The 22,631-nt window shown below is 41.3% G+C and overlaps 2 protein-coding genes across 7 annotated transcripts in view; both read right to left on the reverse strand.

The window, feature by feature from the left end:
* The window catches only part of patl1 (PAT1 homolog 1, processing body mRNA decay factor), a 48,713-nt gene extending 31,771 nt beyond the window's left edge, over nucleotides 1–16,942 (reverse strand). Inside the window, exons 1-7 of one of the 5 annotated variants that reach the window (XM_061772112.1) lie at nucleotides 16,824–16,942; nucleotides 8,807–8,909; nucleotides 8,433–8,654; nucleotides 7,095–7,334; nucleotides 6,859–6,935; nucleotides 4,826–4,906; nucleotides 721–930 (exon numbers count right to left, since the gene is read on the reverse strand). In XM_061772112.1, coding sequence (XP_061628096.1) covers nucleotides 721–930; nucleotides 4,826–4,906; nucleotides 6,859–6,935; nucleotides 7,095–7,334; nucleotides 8,433–8,654; nucleotides 8,807–8,909; nucleotides 16,824–16,910 — 1,020 coding nt within the window. In that variant the 5' untranslated portion in view covers nucleotides 16,911–16,942. Of the gene's footprint in view, nucleotides 1–720; nucleotides 931–4,825; nucleotides 4,907–6,858; nucleotides 6,936–7,094; nucleotides 7,335–8,432; nucleotides 8,655–8,806; nucleotides 8,910–15,769; nucleotides 15,906–16,823 lie in introns of those variants that run through there. The other 4 variants (XM_061772114.1, XM_061772113.1, XM_061772116.1 and 1 more) reach the window with 4 other exon arrangements.
* A 46-nt stretch (nucleotides 16,943–16,988) lies between these two features.
* LOC133477407 (E3 ubiquitin-protein ligase RNF34-like) lies at nucleotides 16,989–18,162 on the reverse strand. Of its 2 annotated transcripts, XR_009788342.1 has the most exons (4): nucleotides 17,981–18,162; nucleotides 17,747–17,799; nucleotides 17,432–17,682; nucleotides 16,989–17,343 (listed from the first exon to the last, which is right to left on the reverse strand). XR_009788342.1 is itself a non-coding variant. In XM_061772117.1 (3 exons), exons 1-3 carry the CDS (start codon nucleotides 18,106–18,108, stop codon nucleotides 17,513–17,515), a joined length of 351 nt encoding a protein of 116 aa, XP_061628101.1. In that variant the 5' UTR covers nucleotides 18,109–18,162; the 3' UTR covers nucleotides 16,989–17,512. The 2 variants fall into 2 exon arrangements, 1 of the variants encoding a protein (XP_061628101.1); XM_061772117.1 differs by having other exon boundaries at nucleotides 16,989–17,682.
* Nucleotides 18,163–22,631: the final 4,469 nt, after the last annotated feature.

A 22,631-nucleotide genomic window follows, 5' to 3' on the forward strand; every position in this document is an offset into this window, starting at 1 on the left:
CACGTACTGGCTTAAGCAGGGGGAGACGTCTGGCACTGAAGGATTTGAGTCCCTGGCGACGTAGTGTGTTACTGATGGTAGCCTTTGTTACTTTGGTCTCAGCTCTCTGCAGGTCATTCACTCGGTCCCCCCGTGTGGTTCTGGGATTTTTGCTCACCGTTCTTGTGATCATTTTGACCCCACGGGGTGAGATCTTGCGTGGAGCCCCAGATCGAGGCAGATTATCAGTGGTCTTGTATGTCTTCCATTTTCTAATAATTGCTCCCACAGTTGATTTCTTCACACCGGGCTGCTTACCTATTGCAGATTCAGCCTTCCCAGCCTGGTGCAGGTCTACAATTTTGTTTCTGGTGTCCTTTGACAGCTCTTTGGTCTTGGCCACAGTGGAGTTTGGCATGTGACTATTTGAGGTTGTGAACAGGTGTCTTTTATACTGATAACGAGTTCAAACAGGTACGATTAATACAGGTCCTCCACTAATTAGTGGAGGACAGAGGAGCCTCTTAAAGGAGAAGTTACAGGTCTGTGAAAGCCAGAAATCTTGCTTGTTTGTAGGTGACCAAATACTTATTTTCCACCATAATTTGCTACTACTTTTTTGTCCCGCTGTACATGTAGACTTGTGCATGTTCATACAAAATTGTCTTTTACAAAGACAAGATCAAGCAATAAAAAGAAGGGATTAGAATATTTCACTGGGAGCTGTGATCTGTTTTATACCTGATGATTTAAGGAGTGACCCATTGGTTGTTTCGGCGGAGTCCCAATAGGCACTGCCCTTACTGGAGGGGACCCAATCACAGGAGAAGAAGAGCGCGGTGGTGGAACCCTTTCTGACAAATCACGGCCATCATTCTGCCCCTGAGATGGACGTTTTGGAAGTCCCACCTCCTTTATTATTGACATTAACGGACTATCCTGAAGAGGCAGCTAAAAACAAGCCCTGGGGCATTAAAATCACAATAACCATAATCTCATAACAAAGAACCTGTGCCAGATCGCTCTTGAGCAAGGGTGTCAAACTCATTTTAGTGAGGGGACCACATCCACCCCAATATAATTTCAAGTGGGCCGGACCAGTATATCTGTAGCCTAATAAGCTATGACTAATCAAAAACTTTCCAATTGTTTTGGTGTAAATAAATGCACCTACATTAAGAAAATTTATTATCTTGTGGCAAATCATATGAGTCTGAAATGTATTAACAAAAAAGAGTGTAATTTCAACAATAGAAATCAGTTTTCCCATTTGCAAATTGTGCAACTGACAGATCACAATCAGTGGATCTATAAATGTACCTATATACACATAGAAAATTTATATATATATATATACACCAATATATATATATATATATATATATATATATATATATATATATATATACATATACAAATATATATATATATATATATACACACATATACAAATATATATATACTAGACTTTACACAGATTTTATCGGGCTGATCGGTATCGGCCGATATTTAGCATTTTATGCTGATCGGCTGTAATGTCATAATTCGCCGATCCGATCAATGGTCCGCAAAATACTCCGCATCGCTGCATGCAATGTATGTTTGAATCCAAAAGATAGTTTATTTTTAGCCTTGTCGCGTGTATTTTTACGTAGTACTGTAAATATCTGACGGCCAATAAAGTTATTTAAAAAAAATAATAATAATAAAAAAACCTCGGCGGTGTGGGTCAGACAACACGTCGGAGACAGGCAACACGTAATGCCCATGATCAGACTACAAGACAAATTTGCTCTTTCACGATTGCACTGCCAGACTACTGCAATAAAATATTGTATTCCAATACCAGCGCATCCCGTTTTTCACGATAATTGGGCTTTGTCAACTCAAATGCGACCGGATACACTCGTTACCGTGGCGACGACAACAAGAGTGGAGCAAGCCGACTGCATTATAAGGACAAAATGGGGAAAAACGTGTGTTCGTGGTCAAAGGTGCTCAGGACAGGAGAGGACGTTTAAGGCTTGCTAGAGGTATGTTCACGTACTTTTAATACGATACGGCTCACAAGCAGGCAATAAAATGTTATGTAGCCTAGTAATTGATTTCCTACCTTTATGGAGTCAAGGAACATATTTTACAATTGAAAATCTCACGGCACACCAACAAACAAAAATGTCACAAAAAGTGGATACATTAATTACTGTATTTACTTCCTGCCATCTAATAGAAGACCATTCATTTGTTCTGTCTGTCACTATGGCTCACTGGCATAAATAGAGGAACAAAGATGCATTATTTATTGTAAATATAATTTTTTAAGCAATTAAGTACACAAGTATATACAGTAAATGAACAGGTCATTTAAATAGACACATTTCTCCATCTTGTGATCGGCTCGGTGATCAGTTATCGTTTTTTTAAACTCGCTGATCGGCCCCATTGTGTAAAGCCTAATATATACACCAATTTATATATACACCAATATATATACATCAATATATATATTATATATACCGTATTTTAACGACCATAAGGCGCACTCAAAAGTCGTAAATTTTCTCCAAAATGGACGGGGCGCCTTATAATGCGCCGCGCCTTATGTGTGCACAGAGTTCCAAAATCTATAAATGTTGTTGTGTGTTGAGCGCTCCGCTTGACTGACTGGGAGCATTTCCTGCCGACACGCTGCTTATACAGAGGAAAAGCGGATGTGTCTGAGGACAGCATGCAGACGTAAAGGGAGAAGGGTGCGCATGAAGGAGGATGCTAAAGGCACGCCCCCAGTAGGTATATAGCCAGCCTCCACTCGGAAAGTAGCAATCAAGCCAGGTGCCCCTAATTTTGTTCATACTAGGCACTACGGTAATAAGTCGCCAACTCACGGCGAAAGCCACCTTCAAAATAAAAGCTTCCTAATAATACGGATGTCAATGCTCTTCGCTTAAGGAATGCAACCAGCAAGGTTAATTTGAATCTTGAGATGCATTCAAAAATGTAGTTTATTAGTTTTCGGAGACTTTTATTTTGAAATTCAATATCAGATCTTCATCAAACTTCTTTGATTTGAGTCCTTGGTGGTCTGTCATACAGATCTGGACTTGTTTTGCGATACCAATGGGATTATGTTGGGGTGGCTTTGGCTCAGTAGGTAGAACAGGTTCGAATCCCTGCTACGACTGACCGCATGTCGAAGTGTCCTTGGGCAAGACACTGAACCCTAATTTGCTCACAGTGGGCCTGCCCAAAACCTTTGCAACCAGTCAATAGACTCTGATCATATGTGTCCAAAGGACACTGACACAAATTTGTCCTTTAAATCTGAATCACACTAAAAGTCAATTATTTCATGACTTTGATCATGTTGATCAGAGGCATTGACTGTGAATGGTGATTGAAAAACTACAAATTCTGTATCAAGCTCACCAAAGACAATTTTGTTCAAATCATTCAAGTGCTCTCTAATATACACCATAGATGCAAGGTCTTTCAGCTATTCCGGGATTTAAATTTTAACACTGGTTTGCCCTTTTTCTCCATGAACTGTTCAATTTCCTGTCATAAATCAAAGAAACGCTTCAGCATTGCACCAACCTGGCTTTGTGTGATATGGCAGGCCAAAGGGAATGTCTTTACCACTGAAAAGGCTGTCAAACTGACAGTGCTTTCAACATTTGCAACTGAAAAACTAACAAATTACTTGACTTTTGGCTTTCTGAATTTACAGTAAGTTCTGAAATCCTATCTGCCATAGTGTTTCTCGTCAGGCTGAAATTGGCAAAACCTGTTGTTGCTCACGACTTCTGTAGTGTTCATTATGCATGTTTTCAGAAACTTACTGAGTATGGCTTCGGTGACAATGCTATATAGGAATTAGGTAGGTAGCTTTCACTGCTGCATCACTGATGTCTAGGCTCGGGTAAAAGTAGAGCCGTCAACAATGAATTTATCTTCTCCTTTTTCAGTTGTCCTCGCTGGCTGTTGTATTTTTTGCCATGATTAGTCTTATAGTGGCACCGAATGTTATAGTCTTTGAGCACTAAAACTTGCTGTGAACACACCAAGCAAACAAACAGGTGTCCCGTTCATTTCTATGGAAAAATAAAATAGGAAGCGGTCAATTTTTCTTGGAAAGCCCAACACTCGATGTCTACTTTTCTCATTTTTGATAACGCAAATTTGAGTAGAGGCATACCTTTCAATGGCGAGCTTGGCGACGTGATGTCCTTGCGTTTGCGCCACAGTGTGAATAAGCACAGAAGGAGAGTGAGAAAAAAATGGATGGCTTTCATTCCATGAACTACCAAAATGTAGTGCTAGTGCAACCTCCAGTGGACAAAATTAGCAACAACAGCTATTTTCAATGAAACATTGCAGTTAATGTGTTCTGGGAAGTTACACATTTTGCAAAAATCACCCCCACGAGCTGGATTGAATCTCCTGACAGGCCGGTTCTGGCCGTGGGCCATACTTCTGACACCCTTGCTCTTGAGAGAGTAAATTTCTTCCACCATCAACTCATATTTACATTTAGTATTAACACATTCAAGCTTGTTAACCTGACTGTTCACTTTCATCGGTCTGTGTTGAAACAGAAAAAATAATGCAAATCTTTTTCCCCAGACAAGCTGTCCCATATTAGTGTTAGCATTCTTCCTGTTTAGACCAGTTAATCATTTCTTGACCATTCACAAAGAGTAAGGGGCCTACAATCATTGCTATTTGCTGTTCCCAAATGAGTGAACTCTAAAATAATGAAAGAGGTACCAACAATACAACATACTCCAGATAGATTGAATTCCATATGATACACAACATTCACGAAATATCATAAAAAATTACTTACCTCCATGTGTGTAACTAGTCCCGGGGTAACACTGACTGGTCCAAAACCCATCCGGTTCTCCCAGATATTGCGTGAGTTCATCTAAGAGCGATAGGGAAAAAGAACGGGACCATTACCGTACATACATACTGTACATTCTTAGCCATCGCTTATCCTCACTAGGGCCGTGGGTGTGCTGGTGCCAATCTCAGTTAATGCCTAAATCAGACTACAGGATTTTAGCCTGACATATTTTGTCGGGAACGACAAAACGTTTTGGTGTGTGACATAATCCAGACTCTAAATTGCCCGTAGGTGTGACTGTGAGTGCAAATGGTTGTTTGTTTGTATGTGCCCTGCGATTGGCTGGCAACCAGTTCGGGGTGTACCCCGCCTCCTGCCCGATGACAGCCGGAATAGGCTCCAGCACGCCCGCGACCCTAGTGAGGAGAAGCGGCTCAGAAAATGGATGTATGGATGGACATAATCCATGACCAACGATTTGGCTCAACGATAGCCGTACGACGCCAAGATGAAAAGTGTAGCATGTTAGATTTTTTGGGATATCATCCGCAGTGTGACATATCAACGACAACTCTGCGACTGCGCACTTTGACATCAACCAATAGGATTGTGTATTGTGAACGGCCTTCCCGTGCTTGCTATTATCATAATACTCGCTGTCAACATTCATTCACACGCACGAACCAATGTTTACCAAAGATTTAGAGGATGATTCGACAGAACGTCAGCTTGTTTACATACAAACATTAGTGCTAGGCTACATAACATTATGTTGCCTGCTTGCGAGCCATATTGCATTAAAAGTACGTGTACGCGTTCTCCATTCAAGCTCTTCTTGAATGGACAGCACACTCCCAAACACCGGTGACAACACCAAGCTTTTCCTCTTTTTGTTCTTTCGTTCCCCCCCAACACAATACAATACATTGACAAGATCCATTGTTGTTATCGTCTCCATGCTAATGGGTTTCTCCAGTCGTGTTGACCGGTGACATGGTTTCTGTTTCCGCCTCTCCAACAGTGTTTGACTTGACAAGATAAAGCCCAGTGATCGTAAAAAAACGGGATACGGTGCTATCGGAATACATGTCGTGGAGTGTTGCCACTGTCTGCCCGAGATACAGCAAGTTTTTATTGCAGTAGTCTTGAAAGTGCAATTGTGAATGACCAAATTTGTCTTGTCTGATCTTGGCTTAACGCTGAGCGAGAGGCAGGGTATACCCTGAACTTGTCACCAGCCCATTGCAGGGTACATATAGACAAACAATCATTCACACATGCACCCCTATGGGCAATTTAGAGACTTCAATTAACCTACGATGCATGTTTTTGGAATGTGGAAGGAAACGGGTGTACCCGGAGAAAGCCCACGGAGACACGGAGAACATGCCAACTCCAAATAGGCGAGGCCAGATTTGAACTCTGAGTCTGAAATGCTAACCAGTCGGGACACCGTGCTGCCGTCACTACTCCTTTTTCTTCTTTATATTTTCCATCAGTCTGGATACCCTATGGCACCATGCTCTCTCTCACACGTCAAGTATTGTTACTACGACAGATATCTGGTTTGGGGGAGGAGACTTACGATTGTCATCAGAGATATTGTTGTGTGTGTGACGTGCTGTGGTGTTTTTTTCCATGCGATGTGTAGGGTCTCTTCCACAAAAAATAAATCTACAGTATGTTGGATGTTAAAAATCGGTACGCGTGTCACTCACTTTAAGTTGTCAACACTTAACAACAATCCCATTTATTTTTGTGTGCCATGCCCACATTGTCTCCAATACATATTGAATGGAGGTGGTCTCGTCTATGTGGAAGTTCTCATTTTTAAGCATTGTTCTGACAGTGCATGGAGTTACCATAAATGTGATATATAAAACACATTCTCAATGTTTGTTTCGGCACAGACTTTTTTACATGCAGGAGAATCTAAGGTTTCATATTCAGCAAGTCATAATCATAAATGGAGATTTTCAATGAGCAGCAACAATGTAGATTTGCACAATAATGAGTAGAGTAACACTAACCTGGCCAATGGTACCAGGTACAGAGCGAAGTAAATGTTGCTGCTGTTGGTAGGTGAGCATTGATGAGGGAGGATGGCCTGGAGTTGTGCAAGGAAATACCTCAGTCAAGCAGGTTATACAATGAACTTAGATTTTACCACATTAACATATTTCCATTTTCCATAAATGAAATTGTCAAGAGTGACAAGACTCTGAAAAGAAGAACACACATTTGTGTGCTTGCATTTAGAGGTCACCTGAGGTGGAGGGCGCAGCAGGCCGTTGGTGCTGATGGGGCTGCTGGTGGGGATGAGGTGAATGTGAAATGGTGGAAGGTTGGTGCAGGGCTCTGGACCTCGAGTCGTGCCCCAACCTTTGGTTTTGAGAAAAAATAGGCCTCTCTGCTGCCCCAACTCCAGCAATAGCTGGGTCAGCTTCCAGGACAAGTCTTGCCAGCGACTCAGCCAAGTCACCTTCCCTTCTTCCATCTTCCACATCTGATGGCAAATGGCAATAGGACAACACAGGGTTTGGGCCAGTCTACAGCTTACATAAAGGCTGTAGGTTTGTTCTTTAAACCTTTGGCACTACTAAAAGTCATGGCTTGGCGATATAGCCTTATACAAAAAAGTTTTTCTTTCACAAAAATCCAATTTGTATACATTTTTTCCATTCTGCTTATAAAAAAAAGCACGACAATAACATTTTTTCAAACAAGTTTTGCTCTTTTTTTCCCCCCCTCCACCACTTCTGGGATTTTTCTTATTACTTTTGATACCAAATCAACTTTGAAACACAACACAAACATACATCATTTACCACAGAAATAATATAAATATTTAAAAAAATAATTTAAACAGATAATGTCAAAATGCTTCTTTTAAAACTAAAATCTATGTAAACAGAATCTTCAAGAATTTACATTGAAAATGTTGAACAATATAAAATCATTAAATGACCTTTCAAACTGCAAGATAAATAACCATTAAACAATAACCAAATACATAAGTGTTATTAAATGTGTCCTACATTCATTAAAATTCATATTAATTCTACATAGAAAAAACAAACAACTACTTCACAAATTCATGGTCCATGTTACAGTACTTCATGAATTCATTTTATCTGTCATACTCCCCCGTCGAAGTCATGGGTGGCGCTAACGCAAATCTTATCTTATCATTACTGTTGAGCGGCAGGTACGTACCTCAAGGCAAAAGTTTCCAAACATGTTGATAAAAACTGCTTTGCAAGGTATAACTGGCCGCTATGTCTTTGGAAATGTTCAGTCTAAGTAACGCCATGATTTGCTTCCTGCTTTTGTAAACTACCTCCTTTTTGTTCGTAGCCATGTTGTTAGTGCAAGAAGTGCAGGTCAGCAAGGACACACTTTGAACTACGGAAGACCCCCCCAAAAAGTCCCCCCCCCCCCAAAAAAAATCATTCTGAGCCAAAAAGATAATAATAAAAATAATAATAACTGACCATATGTAGCTGGATTTGCAATTTACATTTGCCCGTATCCTTATGTCGACTGAGGCTTTCTTTCATTTTGAAACTTTTTGAGGACATTTCTTTTCATCGATACCACTAACCTGTTTGTTGCATGCCAGACAAAGAGGACTGGTGGAGTAAAGGGAGGGGTGCGTGAAAGGGGAGATGGCCCCCGCCAGATGTGACATAGGTGGACGATGAATTCTCAGCATCTCCTAAATCTGATTCATCTTTCACCCCAACTCCCAACCCAAGCCCCTCTCCAAGCTCATCTCGCTCATCAAGCTCAGCAAGGCGCTTATGTTCCTCTTGCCAGTCATCATCTGGAAAAAGACATAAGCCAAATAAGTGGTTTGTTGTTGTGTGACACAGATATTCATGTTGCAAATAAAATAACATTCCTATTTGTAAATATAATACTGTATATCCAGGGGTAGTAAGTGGCTAATTTACTAAACAAAACAGCATAACTAACCAACAGCTCCAGCTCCAAAGGTGTCATCGTTAAACTGATCAATTTCTTCTTCTTCGACTACTCCGTCATCTTCCTCCTCCAATGTACAGTCTTCATCCAGGGACTGGAAAATAAGACAGAGAAGGGAATTATGAGTATGTTCAGGAATTCAATCTGACGCTATAACTCTACTCTGAGTGAGCGAGTGTTCCGAGAAGCAGAGCTTGCTCTCTTTCCCTGAATTTACAAATGAGGTCGTTCAAATCCCACGTCAGCCCAAAACTCTCGCATCTTGTCTGAACAACTTCCACGCTTTTTTTATTTTTTTTTTTATTTCCTGTGTCCTGTTCGGCTGTTAGGTCAAGCAGAATGGAGGATCTGTATCCATTTTATGCCGGAACAGTTTTACTGTGTCACAGTGGAGTTTTTAAGCTTCCGCTGTGGTTTCTTAGTAGTATAATTGATGATTATTGAGAATCTGAATCGATCAGTCAAACGGACTCAAATTCTGGACAACACCCGTCCATATAGCTGGGACAGTGAGAAAGTTAGAGTAAGCATGTCATTAACAGTATTTATTTCAGTAATTTAATTGGAATAAATTAATTTAATTACAGTAAGTTAGCACCCATTATTTCTGTCATGTAATGTTGATCTGACCTAAACTTATGTCAGTGGCCAATCCTTGAATGCCCCCTAGAGGTCATTGGTGTTTTAACTTTTGTCTAAAATGCTAGAGAATAATTTTGAGGTGGGATGGGCTCCAGCACGGCTTGCTCAAAAAACTATATTTACAATAAATAATGTGTCTTTCTTCATCTATTTTTGCCAGTGAGGCATAGTGACAGACAGAACAAATGAATGGTCTTCTATTAGATGGCAGGAAGTACATACAGTAATTAATGTATCCACTTTTTGTGACATTTTTGTTTGTTGGTGTGCCGTGAGATTTTTCAATTGCAATATATGTTCCTTGGCTCCATAAATGTTGGAAATCACTGCTCTAGTCAGATCGTGTATTCTAATCAGTCAGGTCTAAAACCAACATTACGTGACAGAAATAATGGCTGCTAACTTACTGTAAATAAATTACTTTATTGTAATTAAATTACTTCACCCACACCAAATGTTTAGAGCATGATTCGACAAAACGGCGGCATGTTTACGTACAACCGTCAGTGCAAGCAGTAGCTTGCTCGGCTACATAACGTTTTGTTTCCTGTTTGCAAGCCGTATCGTATTAAAAGTACGTGAACATAACTCAAGCAAGCCTTAAACGAACATTCTCTCCTGTCCTGAGCATCCCTGACCACCAACACACGTTTTTCCCCATTTTGTCCTTATAATAGAGTCGGCGCGATCCACTCTTGTTGTCGTCGCCACGGTAACGAGTGTATCCAGTCGCATTTGAGTTGACAAAATAAAACCGAATGATCGTAAAAAACAGGATGCGGTGGTATCGGAATACAAGATTTTATTGCAGTCGTCTGACATAGTGCAATCCTGAAAGAGCAAATTTGTCTTGTAGTCTGATTACGTGTTGTCTGTCTCAGACATTTTGTCTGTCCCACACCGCTGACGTTTTTTTTTTTTTTTTTAAATAACTTCTTTGGCCATCAGATATTTACAGTACTACATCAAAACTCACGCAGCAAGGCTAAAAATAAACTAGCTTTTGGATTCAAATATAGTGTGCACGATGGCGGCGCGGAGAAAATGTCTTTTGCGGAGCCGATCAATGACGTCATTGATCGGATCAGCGAATTATGACATTAAAGCCCATCAGCCAATCAGCAAGGTGGCGGTGGGGAGGGAGGTATGGCCTGTATATTTTTTCTCTCAAAGTCTTCTTCGAACAGTGGATTGTGATACCTTCACCCCTGCCCTGTGGCGGTTGGGAGTGATGTCACTGACTGTTGCCTTTGCTCTCACAATGTTTCTGTCATCAACTGCTGTTGATACAGTTGGCCGACCTGTTGGATCTCAGTTGCTCAGTAAACCAGTAGCTAGTTTCTTTTTCAGGAGATTCCAAATGGTTGTATTGGCTATGCCGAATGTTTGTGCAAGAGCTTTGATCGATTTTCCCTCTTCTCTCATCTTTAAAATGGTTTGCTTTTCTCCCATGGACAGCTCTATGGTCGTCATGTTTTCTTAACAGCAAATGCAGTTTTCACAGGTGAGACCTAAAGCCAAAAACAAGCACTATCTAATGTTTAAGCTATCAATCTAAAAGGCAACACTTGAGCAACTAGAAACACCCATCAGTCACATGTTCCGATACTTTTGCTCACTTGAAAAGTGGGTGGCTTCAAACAAAAAGTGCTCTGTCCTGAGTTGTTTAACACATCAAGATGTAAATACTATGAAATAAAAGTTGGAATTCTGAACTTTTGTCTCATATTCATCTTTTGATCTGAAACCCAAATCTCATCAGTATACAACAAAAACAAAGGAATTAACCTTGCTGTTCCAATACATTTGGAGGAGACTATCTGTATATGCGTATGCGTCATTGACTGCAGACCAACACGAGACAACAGACAACGTTCTAACTGGCGATCTTAGGGCTACAGTACGTTCTAAGTTATAACTAGTGATTGTAGGGTAAGGGAAGTCCTCGATTTACGAACGAGTTCCGTTCCTACGCTGGCGACGTAACCCGAATTTCCGCGCAAGTCTGATTTCACCGTTAAAGTCGAAATTTACGTCTAAATACTTCTGTTACGGGTATTTTCCCACGTGATTGTGACAGCAAGCTCAGTGTATGTGGGCGTGTGCGTCGATGTGTGAGTGAGACGGGACTGTGAAGGAGGAAGGAGTGCGCGCAGGTGCGAGTGTGTACAGTGGCAACTGTAGTGACGGCAACCGGGGAAGAGTAGCGATTAGCGGCGGACTCGATGATGTTGAATGTGCAGAGGAGCTAATAAAGCCAATAAAGCAGCAAATCGGTGCTTCGTGCCTTTATTGTTGCCGCCACCCAGCTCAGCTGTACAACGAGAGAAGGGAGTTAACCCCGAGGAGGGCAAACTCGGCACTGGAGAAGGCGTCTCCCCTGCGTCTCCTAACCACGGTCAGGTGGCCGTATCAGGAAAGGTTAACACTTCGTGTAAAGAAACGAAAATACGTTAAAATAACAAAATAAGATGCTGTACTTACCATTACTGCTGAGAGTGTGAAAAAAGGAGGCCGAAAAAGGCAAAGATACTCCCGGCGCACAAACACAGACAAGCACTATGCACTAGCTAAGCAGAAACACTATGGTGCTGGGGACAAAATGGCGGACGAGGCACGGGCGTCGTAAAGTCGAAACGTCGTAGGTCGAGTACGTCATAACTCGAGGACTTCCTGTATATTACATTGTAAAAACAATACAAAACAAAAATACAATATGTGCCCGCGTGTGAATGTTTTATCCCAAACTGACATGTTATTGGCATATTGGCAGTAACTGCAACCAATTAATTTTGGTCCTTTTGGGTTTAAAGTGATCCCAAAACTTGGGCATCCTCTGTCTACAGCAGAATATTACAGCCAGTCCCAAATTTCCAACCAGCGATATGAAGACTAGATATTTCAGCGCCAGGTAGCAGCTTGATTATCTTGACTATGTGCCGGCCAAGTTTAGGAGGTTATGACACTGAGTCTGTCTACAACAAACGTCCATGTGAAAACATGGACAGTAACCACACATGGTTCCGAGCATGGTTAAATATGCTTTAATCATAATTGTAATTGCTTTGAGGCAGATACTATTGCTATATTACTCATTCAAACTCCTCTAAGTGCTAGAGGACTCTGCATCTTTTTGGGCAATTGTCAAAAAAATAAAATAAAATCAATAAATAAATAACTTTTAAAAACATTAAAATAATTGTGCCGGCATGACCAGATAACTAGCAACCCTTTATTGCTCAGTGACTGTTTTTGTCAATGTCTTTATGTCTCAAAAGTGTTCTCTGTCAATTGATTGTCTGTTGTCGTACTGGAGCGTCTCCAACTACCGGAGACAAATTCCTTGTGTGTTTTTTTTGGACATACTTGGCAAATAAAGATGATTCTGATATGTTTGCGTCAACCAATTAATGGGGTCGACTTCGCTGATTTTTTTTTTCTGCCCTAAAGAGAAAAAGCTGCAAGCCAAAAAGTCAAGGGAAAGTGGATTTTATGTTTTATACATCATAACTGTATCAACCTGGTTGTTTAAGCTAAGAGGTTTTGTGATTTCCGACTGGCTGTGAATGCACCAGAGGGACTCGTGTTGTGGCACTGTTTGGCGTATCGGCAAGGCAGCTGCATTTGAATGAAGAGGACAGTTCCGCTTGTAGTTGTTGTAAATTTGGTTAATCGAGATTTTTGATTTATCACCCCTTGTGATGTTTTCTATACAGTACCATATAGCTATACAGTCTGTTCAAAGTGGACAGACTTTTACTAAAATAGGTACTTTTGTCACAGCTGGAACCAATGTTTCATGTTTACATAATTTCTTCTGGAAAAATTGTGTTCTCTTTACAAACTTTGATTTACCAATCCCTTTGAAGAACCAATTAAGCTTGTAAATTGAAGTTCCAATGCACAAGACCTACTAACGAGTGGTTCGGAAGTAAATTCTGGAGTAAAAATCAAACAAAACAAAAAAATGCCGAATCAGGATTTTCTTATTCGAATGAAAACGAGTCAATGTACTTTTTGTATTCTGACAAGTGCTGCAATGCTTCTCTTTACTTCCGCCACCATTAGGGCTGCAACGAATACGCGAATGTTTCAAGTACTTCGAATACAAAAAATGCTGGAGGTATTTTCGCTGCCTCTGGGATACGCGTATTTAACTTATTCACTGTCACCCCTCCTAGTTTGATAGAGTTTCATACTTCATCTGTAATTATGTGTGTGCGCCTTCAAGAGGGAGGGTGGGTGTAAGTAGTGTTATTTAAGTGTAACTAAAAGTCAGTCTGGGAAGATGCCGTTGGCATGAGTGGTGGCTGACACCAGCTCGTAAGTTTGTAATGTTGTTGTGTTGCCGCGAGTTCAATAAAGTGACAAAGTGCATTGGCAACGCCCTTCCTCCTTGACCACTTCCGAGGGCATTTCGATACTATTGGTATATACAGTAGCTGGCTGTTAATGTCAGGAAAGAGTTAATTGTCAAAACTGAGACATCTCCCACTGCTTAACAAGCACCCTGAATACATTATGTCACGTTATAGTCGCACACACTGTAGTTGTCCATTATGGCCAGTGTACTTACATCGTATCTGCAAAAGTCAGAAGTGACTCAAAAGAAAAACAATTGGTCGTTCATTTTTAGGTGAAATTACTTTTTTTGTGTGTGTGTGTATTCATAATTTGTCTTTAACCAAGCAAAAATATAATTATCTGAACACGTTTACTCGATAACATTTTGCACAGACTACTCGAATACTAAAATATTCCATAGCTGCAGCCCTCGCCGCCATTTTGACTTATTACGCATCTGCGTGTGTAGGCCTTGTACCGAGACCTCCATAAAGTTTGTTTAAAAATAAATAAATAAAAACTCCCCACTGAGGCAAGCTCAGGCACAGATACCATAGAAGCGTCACCCCCCCCTCAAAAAAAAAATAGAAAAAAAAAAGGCGGCATACTTGAGCGAGCGTAAGCGTGTAAGTGGATCCAACACAGCGTGGAGCTAGTATGGCTCGGCAGCCAGCAGGCTAAGTACAAAGGCTGCAGTTTGGTCCGGTCAGTGAGGATTTATGGCATCGACGAGCAAAAAAAAAAAAAAAAAAAAAAAAAGACTTGGGATTCTACCTGCGGTCACACTACGGCGAGGGATCCTCGTTAAAGTAATCCCTTTCAAAGTATAAAGAGCAGCTAAAACTGCGTCAGTCATAAATTAAAACATGACTGCATACTCTTTTACTGGTTCAATAGATAGTTTTTAACTAATAAAATTGTTGTTGTTTTTTTGGAGACTATTAATTGGGAATAGTACAAGGACAATCTGATAGCCAATAGCGAGTGATGATATAGCCCCCCCCCCCCCCGAATCCAACCACCACAACGTACATTTGTTTAGGACATACTATACAGTTATGTTAATAATAACACAGTGCTGTCATTGCATTAGACATTGATATTGCAGTGACTTTATGAAGCATGATTATCCAAAGATGTTAGAATTCAATGTTTATTTGCCCCAATCTATAATTATTTCAAAAAAAACGTCGTTTTTCTTTTGAAGGCTGCATCCAACCGAAGTAGCTTTAATGTAAGTTTAGCTACTTGTCATTTATTTATAGCTGCTTAGCTACATTTCTCTGGTGGGTAGCATTAAGCGAACTTAAGCTCAGGTTTAAAATGTGAGAGATAATTATTTGTTCGCCATGTGTATTAATGCCAATTCCCAAAATGCCAATAGAATATATAGTACGGTAACTACGCGTGAGACGACTGAGGACGATCTTATCCAATGTGTTGTGAAACGCAGACTTAAAATATGTGTCCGACGTTTCACTTAGAAGTTAATGACTCCCCAGTTACACGAGCACGATGTAGAAATAACAACCAATGTGGAGAATCTATGCATTCCCTTGGACAGTGTGTCACTGTACAGGTAACAGGACAAGCCGTTAGCAACAATGCTAATTCTGACGTTATTTTGGATCACGCACGACCTACAATTTCAACCCTAAAAGTAACCAACAATGAACATCTTGGGCATCCAGTCGAGACAACAATAGCATACAGAGGTGGGGTAACTATGGAGGGGAACCAGAGATGGAGAGAAGCCCAACGGTGCGCAGGCAAAGCCAGCGTCTCCTTCTCCATCCTCCTGCGGCTCACTACAGCAGGCAAGCAGGCTGCTTCACAGGCCGCGAATGTGGAAGTCGCAAGATTCCACAAACACCTCGCACACATCCTGCAGTTGGAGCTCGTGTTCCGTTTTACACGAGAATATATTTCCACAATCGGGCCATTTAGTATTCAGGGTAAAATACTCACCTGAAATCGAAACATCTATCCTTGGATTTAAGGGTATGTCGGCGCATCAACAGTGAAACGGCGCGCGTGTGACGCAGTTGTTACGTTCACGTGAACGTTGCGTTAGGAAATGACGTGAACGAGCACGTATTCGGACGACGGGCTCCAATTATTAACTTGATTCTTAACTGATTCGCTTGGCTGGTGGACAAACAGCAAATAGATGCAGCATTTTAAAGTTAATCTGAAATGTCACTTGCAAAACAATTCATTATGTAAAAGAAAGCAACTCAGGTACAGTTATGATGGGGGATGTAAGGCCTTCTCTGGTGGCCTTGAAGCAGGGGCGTTGAACAGAAGAGTTCCGCCATCCTGTGTTGTTCGTAGAATACGTGCTCAGTGGGAGAGTGAGAACTACAATTATTGTGGATTTAAATATCGAAAAGTCAAATCAAACCAGAACTTAGTTTTTTCTTTTTTTGTCATATTTCTCAACAACATTTCGTGGCACAGATATCTCGCTTGCATCAACCCCAGCTACCTCCAAGGTTGGAAATTTCTGTCTCCTTTGCATTACTTCATCCAGCAGTGGCCGGACGAGAACACAGGTGTCAAACTCAAGGCCCAGGGGCCAGATGCGGCCCACCACATCATTTTATGTGGCCCGCGAAAACAAATCATGTGTGTCAACTTACATGATTCTTGCTAAAATCTGTTCCAAATTTTTGTGTAATATTTATATGTAATAAATAGTAATGAACTATTGTAAGCATGTTTTGCCTCCAAACCCTTTTTACAGTTACTACTTGAACAATAGTTGAACAAACCATTATCCTTGACTTCTGATTTCAAAACTAGTTATCCATCAATTTGTTTTCTATGTGTAATAATATGATGATGCGATTAAACATTGATATGGTTTTACAATCATAAAGGCCCTCTGAGGAAAACCGTATCCACAATGTGGCCCGCGACAAAAATGAGTTTGACACCCCTGGTCTAGAACTAAAATGTTGAGACAAATCTGAAGGAGGAAGTATTGTTATTAAATACATACAACGCTGACCATACTTACCATAGGTAATTGGGACCTTGACCTCCTTTGCCACTGGCTTGCCATCCTTCCCTTTTGGGTAAGAGATGCTCCGCTGTAGCTCCCCATCCTTCGCGCTTGCCATCTTTTGCAGTTTGCATTGAAATGTCAAGCTGACAGAAGCAACCTAAAATACAAACAACCAGGAGCAACAATAAACAGAAGAATACAAATATTTTGGAATCATCGATTCTAAAAATATTCGATAGTGACAGCTGTGTAGCCAAGTTTAGAGTCGCGACAAATTTAGCACATTTCATTTGCTCCTCAAACACATGAGCAATGTACATTGTGGGTATGTGGAACTGTATATTTAGTTTCACCCCTAATGTACAGTACCTTGCTTTCATTGTCCTGTGTGAGAAATGGGAGGCCTTTGGAGCGAAGTCCAGCACTACATTATGGCAGGCTTCAAGGCTTGATGTTTGTTGAATAGGCGATAAGTTGCCAATGTCTTTGAGCAGCATCTTATTATTTATCATGATTAGCAGTTCCTTATGTGCTTTTGATCCCGGAACACATCAATGGAGAGAATTAAGAGAAATAGCATCTCTGAATTATCTTTCAAAAGCTTATTTGATTCACTTTACCTTTTATGAGCCATTCTCTTTCCTCTACCAGTTTATCATTCAGACATTCTGTAAATGGGTCACCATGGCCCTTGTGAACATTCATGACATGGTTGGCGATGACATCCACTTCTGCCGACATTCCTCATGTTCTCTTTGGTTGATACTGCTGACCAATAATTGTGTACCATTCTTTGATGTGACCCTGTCTGCATGTTGCTTTGAACACGGCAAAGCTTCCTCTAATGTTTTTAATAGCCACCAGGCACGGGCTGGAACAGACAGCACAGATTACCAGGAGTGCTCGTAGGCACGATTAAAAAACAACAAACTTACGCATTCGAATAGGGTTTCTATCAACGATAGACTCCTTCTCCTTCAAGGAAATCCTGTAAAAATCAAGTGTGAAGTGGGAATTATTTTGTCTTGCCCCTGTTCTTCAGTATAACAAAAAAGAAGAGCTGTATCTGTAATTTACAACTGTGAAAAAAAATAAACTAGTATACTTACAGTATACACAAAAAACATTCTACATTCAAGTTTTATTTGCAAGCTTCCCTCATTACTGACCATTCTTCTTCAGTGTCGTCATCATCATCATCATCATCATCATCAACAGATTGATCCTCATCACCGGGAGAATAGTCCTCATCTTGGACATCTCTGTCTAATATGGAATCATCCAGCTCTGTGCTCATATCTGACAGGCCATCATCCAGAAATGTGCACTGCACACCAGCATGCACACACGAAGGTTGTACATCTGAGTTTGTTGTCACATTCTGTCGGGCCAATTATATACTACTCGTGCACTCATTGTAGTAGTCTCTTGCCTGGCTGCACTATTTGCATATCTGTTGTTGACCAATACTGGCCACTCATGCCCGAGTCGCATCTGCCCCATTTGCACACTGACTGAGGAATATTTGCAACATTTGCACAATCAACATTGTCCCAGATTATCGCACTACTCGTCACTTTAAACTGCATACACTCCTTGACGTATCGGCGCCCTATGCTCAATGGTCATTGCACCGGACTATTGCGAGATTAGTCATTCGAACTGCTCTTAAGTGCTCGAGAGCTCTGCATCTTTTTGCACAATTGTCAAAAAAAAAATAATAATTGTACCAGCATTACCAGATAACTAGCAACCCTTTATTGCTCAGTAACTGTTTTTCTTAATGTCTTTATGTCTCAAAAGTGTTCTCTGTCAATTGACTGTCTGTTGTCGTACTAGAGCGGCTCCAACTACCGGAGACAAATTCCTTGTGTGTTTTTTTTTGGACATACTTGGCAAATAAAGATGATTCTGATTATGATTATGATAGCTGACCACGTTTCTTCCCCTGTCGATTGACTTTGCCTATCCACTGGTCACATATTCCTTTTTCACTTGGAAAGCCAAAGAAACTCTTGCCACTGCCTGAACTGTTTGTACAACCAAATGCCACACAATAAACCATTGTGAAATCGCTGAATCATACGACAACAAATATACAAGGACGGGAACAACAGCATGGAACAATAGCATACAACGCCGAATGAACAGAATGTCTGGCTAGTGTTACGTCGCAGCGCCGGAAAGAGACGAAGACTGGAAGGCGCTGATTGTTGAAAAAGTTGTTTTTAATCAACTCAGCAATTTCTTGAACTTAAATGGACTTTTTGACGAATTTCAATCAGGTTTCCGAACTCATCACTGTACAGAATCTGGTCTTATCAAAGTGCTGAATGATATAAGGTTGAATACTGACTCGGGAAAGCTGTCAATTCTGGTCTTTTTGGATCTCAGTGTGGCTTTTGATACGGTATATCATAATATACTGCTGAACAGGTTGAACATGTGGGTAGGACAAAATGGAACAGTGCTGAAATGGTTCAGGTCCTACCTGGAGGAAAGGTGTCATTTTGTAACCATTGGAAGTGTTCAATCTCATCAAATGGCAAATACCTATTGGATCCCTCAAGGGTCAGTTCTTGGACCCCTCCTGTTCAGCCTGTATATGCTATATGTCAAATTCTTCAGAACTTTAATTTTGACTATCATAGCTATGCAGATGACTATAGTCCAATTTAGGTGTTGTGTCACTGTCTAAAACAGATAAATAACTGGATGATCCAAAATTTTCTTCAATTAAACCACAACAAGACTGAGATAATTATTTTTGGCAATAAAGAAAAGAGGATTACTGTTAGTGAATACCTGCAGTCACTCTCTTTAAAAACGAAAGACCAAGTCCGAAACTTTGGTGTACTGATAGATTCCGACCTGACTTTCAACATCAAATCAATTGCTAAAACTGCCTCCTACCATCTAAAGAACATATCCACAGTGAAGGCTTGCATGTGCCAAGCAGACCAGGAGACGCTCATCCATGCTTTAATCTGGAGTAGACTTGACTATTGTAATGGTTTTCTTACTGGACTCCCCAAAAAGCTCATTAAACAGCTGCAGCTCATTCAGAATGCTGCAGCTCGGGTTCTGACCAGAACAAAGAGGTCAGAGCATATTACTCCAAATCTAGAGTCTTTATATTGGCTCCCAGTCAGCTTTAGAATAGATAGTAATAGAAGTTCTGGTACTGGTCTATAAATCACAAAATGGTTTAGGTCCTGAATACATGAAATAAATGCTAATGGAATATAAACCTAGCAGAGCTCTGAGGTCGATAGACTCAGCTCAAATAGTGGAGCACAGATTCCAAAGCAAACATGGTGAAGCAGCCTTTAGCTATTATGCTGCACACAGATGGAATAAGTTGCCAAGAGAAGTGACGTCAGCCCCAAGTGTGAATGTTTTTAAGTCCAGGTTAAAAACTCTTCTTTTTTCTCATGCTTTTTAGAGCATTTCCACTTTTAAATGATATTTCTTGCACTATACGCTGTTTGAATTTTTTAATTTGTCTTATTTTTGCTCTCTCTTTGTTTAAATGTTTATAAGCAGTTTGTTAATCATGTAAAGCACACTGAGTTACCTGGTGTATGAAATACGCTGTGTACATAAATTATCTTTCCTTTTGCTTTAGTATAAATTTTAGTATAAATGGCTCTTGCTGACATTTTTATTTTCAGCTCACTGGAACTGGTAGTGATACACCCATCCATCCATTTTCTTTACTGCTTATCCTCACTCGGATCGCGGGCTGCTGTAGCCTATCCCAGCTATCTCCGGGCGGGAGGCGGGGTACACTCTCAACCGGTCGCCAGCCAATCGCAGGGCACATAGAAACGAACAACCATTCGCACTCACATTCACACCTACGGGCTATGTAGAGTCTTCAATCAACCTACCACGCATGTTTTTGGGAGGAAACCGGAGTGCCCAGAGAAAACCTACCCCGGCACGGGGAGAACATGCAAACTCCACACAGCCAGGGCCGGGATTTGAACCCCGGTCCCCAGAACTGTGAGGCAGATGTGCTAACCAGTCGCCCACTGTGCTGGCTAATGATACACTATATTGCAAAAAGTATTCGATCACCCATTCAAATAATCGGAATCAGGTGTTCCAATCACTTCCATGGCCACAGGTGTATAAAATCAAGCACCAAGGCATGTAGACTGTTTTTACAAACATCTGAAAAAATGAGCTGCTCTCAGGAGGTCAGTGAATTCCAGCGTGGAACTGTGATAGGATGCCACATGCGCATCAAGTCCAGTCGTGAAATTTCCTCGCTCCTAAATATTCCCCAGTCGACGGTCAGCTGTATTATAAGAACGTGGATGCGTATGGGAATGACAGCAACTCAGCCACGAAGTGGTAGGCCACGTAAACTGACAGAGCGGGGTCAGCGGATGTTGAGGCGCATTGTGTGACGAGGTCGCCAACTTTCTGCCGAGTCAATCGCTACAGATCTCCAAACTTCATGTGGCCCTCAGATTAGCTCAAGAACTGTGCAGAGAGTTTCATGGAATGGGTTTCCATGGCCGAGCAGCTGCATCCAAGCCATACATCACCAAGTGCAATGCAAAGCGTCTGATGCAGTGTTATAAAGCACGCCGCCACTCGACTCCAGAGCAGTGGAGACGCATTCTCTGGAGTGACGAATCACGCCACTCCATCTGGCAAACTGATGGACGAGTCTGGGTTTGCCGGTTACCAGGACAATGGTACTTGTGTGACTGCATTGTGCCAAGTCTAAAATTTGGTGGAGGGCAGATGATCGTGTAGGCTTGTTTTTCAGGAGCTGGACTTGGCCCCTTAGTTCTAATGAAAGGAATTACGAATGCTTCAGCGTACCAAGAGATTTTTGACAATTCCATGCTCCCAACTTTGTGGGAACAGTTTGGAACTGGCCCTTTCTTTTTCCAACCTGACTGTGCACCAGTGCACAAAGCAAGGTCCATAAAGACATGGATGACAGAGTCTGGTGTGGAGAAACTTGACTGACCTACACAGAGTCCTGTCCTCAACCCAATAGAACACCTTTGGGATGAGTGAATTACAGCGGAGACTGAAAGCCAGGCCTTCTCATCCAACATCATTGTGTGACCGATGTCATATTGAACCCAATGGATTAGGAATGGGATGTCACTTAAATTATTTTGTGAGTCAAGGCAGGTGAGCGAATACTTTTGGCAATATAGTGTAGTTGAAGGACAGTTTAGCTGCTTCAGTGTACATCCGTCCATCCATTTTCTGTACCGCTTATCCTCACTAGGGTCACAGGCATGCTGGAGCCTATTCCATCTATCTTCGGGCGAGAAGCGGGGTAGACCCTGAACCGGTCGCCAGCCAATCGCAGGGCACATATAAACAAACAACCGTTCGCACTCACATTCACACCAACGGGCAATTTAGAGTCTTCAATCAACCTATCACACGTGTTTTTGGGATGTAGGAGGAAACTGAAGTACCTGGAAAAAACTCACTCAGGCACGGGAAGAGCATGCAAACTCCAAACAGGCGGGGCCGGGATTTGAACCATGGTCCTCAGAACTGTGAGGGAGATGTGCTAACCAGTCTTCCACCGTGCCGCCCTCAGTGTACAGTACTTACCAATAATGCTAACCAATGTATGAGGTTGGTGATTTGTTGCAAAGCAGATGATAAAAATGTGATGAAAATTCTGAAAAATGATCGCTTATTTTGAGGAAAGCGGTACGGAAAACGGACTGCTGGATGAATTACCAAGCGATCCCTTATTAGCCCAGATTACATCACCTAACTTTGCTTTAATGTGCCCTATCTTAATGCTTACACATTATGGGAAACCCA

The sequence above is a fragment of the Phyllopteryx taeniolatus genome, chromosome 4, assembly GCF_024500385.1.
Source record: "Phyllopteryx taeniolatus isolate TA_2022b chromosome 4, UOR_Ptae_1.2, whole genome shotgun sequence".
In the NCBI taxonomy this organism is placed as follows: Eukaryota; Metazoa; Chordata; class Actinopteri; order Syngnathiformes; family Syngnathidae; genus Phyllopteryx; species Phyllopteryx taeniolatus.

What these genes read in the sequence shown, in the direction of transcription:
- LOC133477407 (XM_061772117.1), bottom strand. Translation starts at nt 18,108, where the DNA reads ATGAGCACAGAGCTGGATGATTCCATATTAGACAGAGATGTCCAAGAT. An exon ending in GACGACACTGAAGAAGAATG is followed by an intron (nt 17,800 to 17,980) that starts GTCAGTAATGAG and finishes TGATTTTTACAG; the next exon opens with GATTTCCTTGAAGGAGAAGG. An exon ending in TAGAAACCCTATTCGAATGC is followed by an intron (nt 17,683 to 17,746) that starts GTAAGTTTGTTG and finishes TGTCTGTTCCAG; the next exon opens with CCCGTGCCTGGTGGCTATTA.